Source organism: Monopterus albus, unplaced genomic scaffold (genome assembly GCF_001952655.1).
Source record: "Monopterus albus unplaced genomic scaffold, M_albus_1.0 scaffold229.1, whole genome shotgun sequence".
NCBI lineage: Eukaryota > Metazoa > Chordata > Actinopteri > Synbranchiformes > Synbranchidae > Monopterus > Monopterus albus.
This window is the reverse complement of record NW_018128109.1, coordinates 136,842-148,029: the sequence shown is the minus strand read 5'-3', so window position 1 is coordinate 148,029 and position 11,188 is coordinate 136,842. Positions and strand designations below refer to the sequence as shown.

General features: G+C 45.5%; 1 protein-coding gene across 1 annotated transcript in view; it reads left to right on the top strand.

Annotated features, from left to right (window-relative positions):
* Positions 1-3,146: 3,146 nt before the first annotated feature.
* arhgef17 (Rho guanine nucleotide exchange factor (GEF) 17) overlaps positions 3,147-11,188 on the top strand; it is a 52,696-nt gene continuing 44,654 nt past the window's right edge. Inside the window, exon 1 of the mRNA XM_020619947.1 lies at positions 3,147-5,403. Coding sequence (XP_020475603.1) covers positions 3,169-5,403 — 2,235 coding nt within the window. The 5' untranslated portion in view covers positions 3,147-3,168. The remainder of the gene's footprint in view (positions 5,404-11,188) is intronic.

The window sequence follows — 11,188 nt, the reverse complement described above, 5'->3', positions numbered from 1 at the left end:
CACCAGGTAAGTTGTGATAACAGAGCAACAACTTAACCATGTGAACAGTTTATCTGTTGTCTAACCTCGTCACGGCGCCGTTTGAAGCTTTGCAAGCAATCAAGTTTAAAAGAGTGATTGTTCCTCGAGTTTCATGCCGTAAGGCTGCGAGAGGAAATGGGCCACAACTCCAAGGTGAATGGATCTGTAGTATCAGTGGAGTTAGGGTGAATGTTTGGACCTAACAAAAGAGGTGCATGAACAATGGCAGAAAGCGAGGGGAAGGCTGTGTATCGCAAGGTTTCTTTCAAAAAGTTTGGGTCCTGCAGCGCCAATAGGAGTGAAACTCAGCAACACAAATCGGAGGATTTCGAAGCAGCTGCAGTCGCCCTTCCCCCGGAGCCCAGTAAAGCAGAACAGCCCTTGGCGACGCGTAACGTCAGTGTGTCAAGAAAAGTTTCCAAAATCTCTGCCACCACTACCGCCGGCCTCCCAACCGCAGATCTAAAGAGAGGCTCTTCTACTCCTCTCTCCTCCATTTCTCCATCCATCCGCCAGCTCACTGAGAGGTTCAGCAACAACAGCGGCGTCAGGACGCGCACAGCCTCACCGGGAGACGGGGCAGCAGTGACGCGGGGGAGCAGCACTCTTCCCCGGGCCAGGGGCTCCAGGAGAGACGGCTCTCTGTCTCGTAAATCTTTTCACGAGGACAGCGGGGGTGGATATTTCCAGGTTACAGACGATATTACTGCGGAGTCTCTCACAGACAGTAATGTGCAGAAGTTTCTCTCTGGCACTGATTCTGTGTCGGGCTCGGACTCAGAGAAGAAAAGCGAGAAGCGGATTTTTACAGATTTACCAACCGACAGGAGGAGCAACTGGGGTGAGAGAGAATATTCACAAATCAATGCATGTACTTCTGATTACTCAAAGACTGTGACTACAGATGAGGAGGAGGATGCTGCTATTAGAGGGGTTCCTCCACTCTGTAAGTCTCACAGAAATTATCACCACAGTGACTTCCCCCCCCTTCATCCTGACAAGTGGCCCAGTGTCACCAAAATTAGACAAATCTTTGACAAGAGGCCAAACAAAGCTACTCAGCAGCACAAGACTGACACTGAGAATTTAAAAACAGCCAGCAGAGGCCGTCTACATGAGCACAGCCCCGCTGAGAGTGCTCTTCTCTCAGTTAGAGAAGACAAACTCTCGCCTGGCAGCCCTGCTAACGAAGCCGGTAGCCTGTCTTTGTGCTCCAGCTACGCATTTGTCATACAAAGCAGAGAAAGCTGTACTACTAAAGAGAACTTTTGTTACAGTATGGACTTGTATTCCAAAACTGCACACCAGCAGTACTCAAATGATGAGGAGGCAGACATAGAGACACAAAGTTCTAAAAACAACACAGTTTCTGGCAGAAATATTCATTACCATAGGATTAACCCATCTCCATACAGATCTCATAGTGCCAGCACTGAGGCAGAGGCAGGCCGTAAGACCCCTAGCACAACACGGTCGACATCTGACCCCAATCCTGACCTTCAACCCCATGGTACTTCTTCTTGGAGTCCATCGGTGAGTTTAGACACCTCCTCGTGCTCCTCCTCTCTTCAGCAGCCGACACTGAGGGAGAGAAGGGATAGACAGGGGGTCGGGCTGTCCCCGGATAGTTTACATTCCTCACATAGCTCCTCCAGAGCACCAGCCACCTCCTCCTCTGCTGTGGCTCCAGATAAAGCCATAACCTCTTGTTTTACTGTAGCTCCCTCCACTGAATTAAGAGCCCCGGCACAAGTTGTCTCTCCCCTCTGTTCCCGCTGGAGGTTTAGCTCTGGAGACGAAGAGGAGGAGCACACTAGGAGAAGAAGAGGAGGTGGTTGGAGTATTCCCTTGGTCCCTGCTCCTTCCATCTCTTACAGAGGAGGAGAAAGGGGCGCCACAGAGCGAGTAGGCAGCTATTTATCCCGCAGTAAAAATGGCTGGTGCGGTGCTAAAACTACTGGCAGATCTTCAGGCAGTGAGGAGGACAGCCCTAGTTCTTTAGGCTCCCACAGTAGAGAGGCAGTGCGCCGTCGCTCACTGAGAAAGAAGAAGAAGGTCAGTGGAGCTGCTTTAGCAACAGGTTGTGATGATTATGATGATCATGATGGTGAATCAGAAGACAGCGACAGTGACACGACCTTGACAATGGAGAGGCAGCAGAAAACAGGAGGAGAATTTGTGGCAACTGTATCACGGAGCCACTCGGCAAGAGAACCTGGCAGTCACAGTAACAGAGCCAGGGTGCAGCATTGGGAACACATCTCTTCACGTACAACACCCACAACACTTCCTGGTGTATCACGAGTGTCGAAGGTCAATATCCCCCCATTTGTGTCCAGTTCTGGTGGTTCGTGTTGCAGCAGCAGACACTCCAGCACTGAGACACTGAAGGAGGAGGACCGAGCTAGCTCCGTCAAAAACCATGCAGCTAGCACTAGCAGAGCTGCATCTTCATCCATGCTGAGTAAAACTTACCATGGGAACTTTACCATGTACCGCTCGCCAAGCTTTGGCCATGGGGATAACTTTTCCCGTGCCCCTCTGCGGGTGCATCACAGGGTTGTTCCCTCAGTCACCCCTTCTCCTAGTGTATTTGCCAGAGAAGGTGGGGTGTCTGTGGGGGCTAGGGGTGGTGAGACCAATGCTTTAAGGAGGGTAACAGGTGGGGATGGGGTAGATGATAATGATAAAAACCGAATATCTATGTCCAACCCTGATATCACCTCAGAAACGATGGCACTCTTAAGCTTTCTGAAATCTGATTTGTCAGTGCTCAGGGTGCGGAAAACAAGTGTAGGAGACAGGCCCCGGGCTATGGAGGGGTCAATGGTGTACCATATGAGCTCAGGACCTCATGGCGGGAGCCTTCTACCTTCTGGTTGTCGCCCTTCTCTGAAAGACCTGACTGCCACCCTTCGGCGCGCAAAATCCTTCACTTATTCAGACAAACCCACAGGTGTTAGATGTTACTTGACAGGTGGTCCCACAAAGAGGAGCTCCTCTGAGCAGCAGCTTGATGTCGATGGAGGGAGAGTGTCGGTGTCAGACAGGGAAGTAGAAAGTGATGGGGGTGATTTTAGGGTTGGGAAAGGACAAAGAATGAGGGATTGAGGATTTGATGATGATGATGATGATGATGGGAAAGTAATGCCAACTCCATTGCAGGAGAGATATGTGCAGGAAGCTAGGCAGGTCATTCAAGATATCTGCCAGATGAGTAGTAGGGAAGATGATGATGATGATGATGGAGGTGTAAGGAGAATTAGTGATCATTTGGAGGATGGGTATTTCCAGGTCAAGAAAACAAATGACGAGAAGGAGAAACCCAGAATGAGTGGTAAGGGTGAGGCTAGGACAGACCAGGAGGCTGAGTTTAAGAACATAAAAGACAGGGATAAACATGAGAGGGAGAGAGTGAACAGGGAGCAGAGTGAGAGGGATGGACAAAGTGTGCAGCTGGAGAAGCTAAACAACAGGAGCACAGAGTACAGGGAGAAGGCGAAGAGACCGAGCAGAGAGACGGAGGGAGCCTGTCTAAAGGACTTGGAGGAAAATGTGTTACATGACTGCTCTGTGGATGAACTCTCAGGTCCTGAGTCTAGTTTAACAGATGAAGGGATTGTGACAGAGCCAGAAACAGGCCCCAGTAACCCCCCCAAGAGGTCATTCCTGGGGTCAGCAGGGGTTAATCGGGGGTCTCGAATACCTAGGGATGTGCTCGGGCAGCCTGTCACTGTATGGAAGCAGTCAGCTCTCCATGACACAGAAGGGTTTAAACAGGAAAGAGAAGAGATGACAGAGCACAGTGTGAGTGGTACAAATTGTCTGAGTGAAGTCAGCGAGCCTCCCTCTTTGCCTCTTCCTGCCAGTGTGACTGAGAGTGAGAGAACTGTCATGGACTTGAGCATTACCTCTGGTGTCAACATTATCGGTGAGGTGAACAACCTCAGCAGTGCATTATTGCAGGGGACAGCTGCCACCGCAGAAGGAGGAGAATTAGAAGCTCCTGCAACTCCCAGTGCTATCCGTCGAAGGCGCAAGTTTTCCCTTTCTGCTAATAACAACACAGGCTCTGATTCCAATGGCAGTAATGCTGAGTCAAAACTATCAGCTGCTGGAAATGGGGAGTCCACAGTCTACCGCTCTCTCAGTGACCCAATGCCTCAGCGGCGCTGTTCTGTGGCAGAAGAGGGTAATAACAATTTTTCCTCAGTAGACAGCAACCTGTTAGGATCTCTGTCTGTCAAGGGAGGAGGAGGAGGGGCTTCAGAGGCCTCTGCTGTGGCTACCTTGTCAGAATACAAGGGCAGCATGGCCAGTGACTTGTCAGTGTACAGTGATGGTGGGCTTCGTGATGATGGTGTTCGTGATTACAGTGGGGTGATCAGGAGCATCGTATCTGAACCTGGTGCAATGGACAAGCTGATGACAGATGACCATGGCAATGGCAAAGTTCCCAAGAAGAAGTCATTTAGTGACCCTAGTCGCCGTAGCGACCCCCTTTTACTTTCCCAGAATGACCCTCAGTCCAGCAGCACTCAGCCAATCAGTGAGCTGGATCATTCTGGCCAGATCCCACCTTCCAGCAGTGAGCCAATCCTGAGTGATCAGAGAGAAGAACTCTGGGAGCCAGAAGTGAAGCCTAAACACGCACTCCCGAGACAGTGGCATCACCATGCAAACAGTACTAATAAAGTCAAGAAGGCCCGTTCCCAGTCAGAATGCAGCCCCCACTTTGCTAATCATAATGATGAAGATGATGATGTAATAGACTATGGTGGAGAGGAAAAGGAAGAAGAGCAGAGAAAATTTGACTTTGATCTCAAACTAGCTGAGGTCCTGTCCCCCAGAATGGTTCGTCGGCCTTCCAGAAAGCGTCCAAACAGGTTGGCTCAGTTCTTTCCTCACGAGGAACCATTTGAGCCCTCAGAACAGAATTCAGAAGGGCAGGAAGACAACAGCGATCAAACTGACCTCATCACTCCTCTTCCTCCTCTCCCACTGCAGTCCAAACCCAAAACCAGACCCAAACATGTCCGCCACACCAGTGAACCTGCCACCTTTATACCCATCTCCCCACCTCCACAACTTCAGCCAGTGAAGGAAGTGGAACCACCAGCCTTTACCAAGCCTCCAGGAGATGAGGCCCCATCTCTGGAGGATGTGACTCAGAAGTATATTCTGGAACTGAGCACTGCTGAGAAGGACACTCGGGGCCCAGGGACTCTTCCAGTGCCCAGAGATGGAGCTGAAGGTCCAGTGTTGGCTTCAGAGGGGCCCGCTGAGGCCAGCACCAGTGGAATTACAGAAGCTGGACCACAGAAAAAGAGCACAGTGGACTCTGCATTTACATCTAGTCCACAGAGGACCAAGCCTAGAGTGGTGAGTTGAGATTTTTTTTTAAAACATTTTCAGAGCCTACTGTATGTTTGATTGTGTGTAAGGCTGTTTTTGCTGGTGTGGTCAATGCTCAGTTCATGGTGTTTTTGGGTTCTGATGATCCAGCGTCAAAATGTTCATCTGCTTCACTAAACTCTTATGTGTTACTGTGTCATGGAAACAAACGTGCATTTTGAATTTGCCTGCTAGTGTTTCACTCATTTAATCTTTTTATATGAGTGAGAAAGAAATGGGGTGTGAGTGATTTCTAATTGGCCTTGCTTTTTCTGATGTATGAAATATTGTGAGAATGGATTTTAGTGTAATAATGGAACATATATGGGAATAGCGGTTGACTTAAAACAGCTCCAACTGTTGTATGTTCGCCTATTTGTCTTGCTGGTCAGGTTTCACATCTACACTGTGTGTTTGTACTTTTTATGAAGTGTTGTGAATCAGAACTCGTATGGTTAGTTTCAGAGTGTATTTGGGAGCAGTATTACAACACAGAAGCCATTACAGGCTGAGCACTGTTAAACAAACATCAGAGGGTGTTATTACTTTGATTAAACAAACCTCAGACAAAGAGCCTTAAGGAGTGGGCCTAGGCACTCTCTGTGTGTCTGTTTTCATGTATTTGTTTCATCCAGTATCATTTGTCTCTGTGCCAGAATTACAGGGTCATAGAGAGGGAGATATAATAAATAGGTTTGGTAATAAATAGTTCACCGTAACACTGCGCGTGTGTTTGGATGTAGACGTGTCTGCGATGCTGCATTTACTCAGTAGTGTCTAAACAGTGGGAAACCTTTTCTGACTTGTAATTGCAATACTAAGGTTTACTGGCAGGGCTGTCACTAATAATCAGTATCATGATAATTAAGTGTGCAGAACGATAAACGGGCCCTCAGTTAATATGTTTAATTGGCAACTGCTTGGTAGAATAAGCAATAACTTCACTTAGAATATAATGAATTTAAATTGATGGGGGGAAAAAACCCATCTTATAGAGTTTGTTAACAGTAGCCGCTTATTAAGTGTAGAGCAGTAAATATCTGTCTGTGTGGACAACTTACGACACAATGGACCCCTGGGCATAGACACCTAAAAGATGTCCACTCCTCCATCAGAGGATGTTTTTAGTTTGATACAGATGTTTATAGGAGCAAGACTGAGAGACAGAAAATGACCACGAACCACACAACCTTTTCATTTGTGATTGTTTTGCATCTCTTTGAAGGCATTTTTTAAAAAGCACGTTGTAGATGGTTTACATCTCTTTGTGGTCGCTTTGTGCCTCATATTGATCATTTGCAGGTGAGGACCAGAAGCCCCTGGTCTCCTGGGCCCTGGTAGGACCATTCAGTAATCCGTCTATGTTTCCATGTGTACTCAGTGTTCCTCTCTGTGGAATATTCGCCTACAGTACCTTTTATGGGAGAGCTGCTAGCACAGATGCACACAGTTGCCTCTCCAGGAGGTCATTGCTTGAGCTGAGCGATACTGTACAGTCACTGATGTGACTCTGAATAGACATGAGAAAGTAAAAACAACACAGGGAGTACCATACTGTCAGAGCTCAGTACTTTCATTATGTTACTGCAGTAACCACCTTGCATCCTTGGAATTACTCTGTGGTGGTATGGTGGTCAAATGAGGAGTGGGGTTTGTGATTTGTCACTGTGTATTTCTTCATAAGTTGTTATTTGATTTATCCCCTTTCCCCGTAGTGGGAATAGCCGTAGCTGGCCAGTGACCTCACAAGGCAGGAAACGGCTTTAGGGACAGGGGAAGTTGTTGTTGTTACTGAAGTGTTTGATAATATCCAGCATAACTGGCTGGCGTGTGTACGCACTCCATTGTGTTGAGTGCATGCATATTTGTGCCTCACCTGCATACGTGTGTAGTATAAACTAATTTCCCTTTTCTCCTTTTTGTGTATGCGCATGATGTTTTGTCTGGAATATGTCAGTGCCTTGTTCTAGGCAGTATTTGAAGCCCACAGTTTTGCCAACACACTGTTTTGTTTGAGCAGTGCCCTACAGTTTTGGTAGGCCCTGTCTGTGTAATTTGGACTGAATGCATTAACAATTATGCCAAGCTAAAATGGAGCACAGACAAGTTATGAGAAAGTAAGGAAGAAAGTCTCCTCCCTCATCCAATTTTCTCAGTCATAGTCTGTAGTTTGAAGGCGTGAAATACTCTATGAATGTGTTTCATTTTCACCCCATTGTCTTTTTTTCTTATAGTAATTGTTCAGCCTTTCTCCTCCTGTTATCCTGTTCTTCTTTCTGTCATCTGTCTCCGTGCCTCTGGAGCATTGCAGTGAAGTGAGGTCATAATGTTTGTCTTGGTGTAAGGCAGACTGCTGAGCCAAACGTCAGGTATAACGACGGAGACAAAAAATAAAGAGTTGGAAGGAAACAGGATCAAAATAGAGCTGAGAGTGCTAAAGAATGAAACTGTGATGGACAGAGGAGGAGGGAGCTAGTGAGATAAAATGGGGGGAAGATTGTGGAAAAAAAAGCTGGGTTGTAGTTGAACCAGAAGTGGATCATAAACAAAATCAAAATGTTAATATCCATCTTGTAGTCTATTAAATTATTCAAAGCCATATTCCTAAAATCCATCCATCATCCATACTGCTTATTCCTAATTAGCGTCACTGGGGGCTGGAGTCTATCCCAGCTGACATTGGGCGAGAGGTGGGGTCCACCCTGGACAGGTTGCCAGTCTATCGCAGGGCTGACATGTAGACAAACAACCACACACACTCACTCCTAGGGGAAGTTTAGAGTCACCTAAAGCTGCATGTCTTTGGACTGTGGGAGGAAGCTGCAGTACCAGGAGAGAACCCACGCAGGCACAGGGAGAACATGCAGACTCCTCACAGAAAGGCCTGGGGTCGGCCGGGGGTTCAGACCTGGAACCTTTATGATGTGAGGCGACAGCGTTAATCACCGCTCCGCTGTGCTGCCCTATACCCAAAATATTTAGCTATATTCACCTTTTCTCTGTACAATAAAATCTTTTAAAATACTCTTACATGTCTCCAAACATTTGAATCTTCAATCTAGGACAGATTTTTTTTAATTATTATTATATAATAAAGTTGGCTATCACAGTCATTGCTTTAACTTGAACATAAACTTACTGAAAGGAAAGGAGAATGGCTCTGTTCAGCATCCAATGCACCATTTCTCAATAGCATAGATTCACAAGTGGTCTACTGACTCTATTGGCACAGTTTGTCCAGTCACTGTAAAAAAAGCACTTCCCAGGTACAGAACAGCTCATCTTTCACAGCAGCTGAACAGACAGGTTCAAATAGTACTGTACAGCAGTGTCTCTTGCCTGTTGAAAAGTCAAATAAGATAAATGCATTATATCTTCCTCTGCTTGATGAATTGTAATTCCTCTTAAATCTGTGTCTGTGTGTGTGCATGAGCTTCCCCTACTGTTTGAGTAGTTTTCACTTTAGCAGGTACCAGGAATGTGGCCCTTTTTTTTTAGGAATGGTGCCCTTTTTTTTTTTTTTTTTTAAATCTTCATGTTGTATAACAGGCTTCAGCTTCCCAGGGATTAGCCTGTATCACAAATTAATGGCCATGTTTTAATATAGCGTCATTTAGGTTTCTGTACTTCTAAAGCAGTTACATTTTAATTGTAGGAAAAAATTGTTTTGTCAAAAAATCAGCTCTTTGATTTAGCTGTACTTTGTCAGTGTATTACCTTTCATCCTACTGATGAGTCCAGTACAGATTTAGAGAGAATGCACGTTGTAATGCTAATGAGAGATACGGAGAGTGAAGGAGAAAGGCAGAGAGTGTGCGCTCCGGATCTAAAAGCAATGGTGTCTATATAATTAGATTTATGACTGACTTTGTTTTATCAGGCCAGCCGCATGGAATCAGATACTTTCCCTGTGGCATCTTTTCTTTAAGTCCTCTCTTGCAGTCTGCTGCTCTGGAGGAAATTAAAGGTAAAAATACAGAGACATTATTGAAGCAGTAAGTTGGTTTTGCTGTTGGCTTATTTGCTTCACTTCAGATGATATTAGTAGGAAGACCTGGGTTTTATTTTGGCTTCACAATGAAATCAGCTTATGGTTTTGACTAAATAGATGTCTGAGACTCTATCATTTATTATAAACACACTATAGAGAAAGAAGGGATTGGTATCTCACTCATGATGATGAGTTTGTGAATAAATGAATGCACCGCATTATGGTCCATTTTACTTTAATTGTGGTATTTACACCAGGCATTTATAGTCTGATTAGGCGTTATGCTAAAAAACAAAAAAAATCCCAGAAGTCATGAGGGTCCAACAGAACCTCTATTTTGCAATCAAAGACTGTGGTAGAAAATGGGTCATCAGTCCTTTTTTATTTTGTGATCAGTGAAGAAGAAAGAGCTTATCCAGTAAGCAGCTTGCCCCTTTGAAAGCAGACTTGAAAGTAAAGTAAAAGGACACATCACGCAGAGGACAGAGTGTGGCTGGCATGGGAGTTCTTTTTTAACATGTGAAGGTCAGCACAGGTTTAGTGAAGTCCAGAAAGGGAGTGATGCTGAGCAGGGTACAAAGGTAATGGGGAGATGAAAGGATGAGCTTTGTGGTTTGTTCTGACTGAGCGGCTCCGTGACTCAGCACATGAGAAGGAAGAGGTGGGATGAATTAAAAGATCAAAAAGTGGCACCGCCGATATTCGAGGTGTCAGTGACGCGCAAGCTGTCTCTGATGGGAGTTGTTTTGACTTTATCTGGTGTTGGTGGAGGTGGAAAAAGCTCATACCTAAAGGTTTCCCACTGCCTGGTTTCTGCCTTTAGCCTGGTGGGATTCTGTGTTTTTGTTGTGGTTTCTTTTGCTATGTACAGTAGTTAAGGTCTCGAGAGCAAAGAGAGAATACATCCTCTACCTCCAGCCATCTTGTCCTCTGTCTCTCATACACACACAGTCGGGTATGTTGTTTTTTGCTACAGGCACAACAAAAATGTTTTGTGTTCCTGTGAGTGAGAGTGGTTGAGATGGGGGACAATTTAATAATGGACCTGTGTGGTTTGATAGGGGGGAGGTGATTTTTGGAGATGCTGAACAAATTTTTATAGATAGCTAACAGTAGAGTTTGTTAGCAGAAATCTGTTGTACCCGGTACTTTTTACCATACTGACTCTGAGAGACGAGGCAGTCCAAATAACTACAAAACAGTGCTGATTTATTCAAAGGATCACAGGTAAAATTGATTTATTTTATGAACACAGGCAAAAATTAACATTACACGCTCAGGTATCTTGCACCTCCAACCTGCACGCAGGCAGATGTAAGATGAAAGACCCTGAACCAACCAGGCCTATACATTATATCCCTTCGGTTGGGCTAGCCCCATACTACACAGAAACGTCAACCGAGACGTCTCTGTTACCAGCATTGCAGCTGGTCATAGCACTAGTCAAAACATGAAGCAAATCAATGTGTGTGTCTGTTGATTAAGTGGTGTGTAACTAAAAACATTCTCACGACCTCTAGTAACATGTCGTGACTTAAACATAAGAACATATTATGGCTAAGGCTACAGTTATACACATCATAATAATAATATTAAGCATCCTGTCTGCTGACAGTCATCAACTTTCTACAGTATCTAGTTATCCTTGACCATAAGCAACCTGCAGCAAGTCATGAGAATGTCTAAGCATTTAACAGCCTGAGCTAGACATCCTGTCTACTCTAAACATTTCTAATACATCAAGTATCTAACCAATATCTATCTGACTAAAAATACCTAACA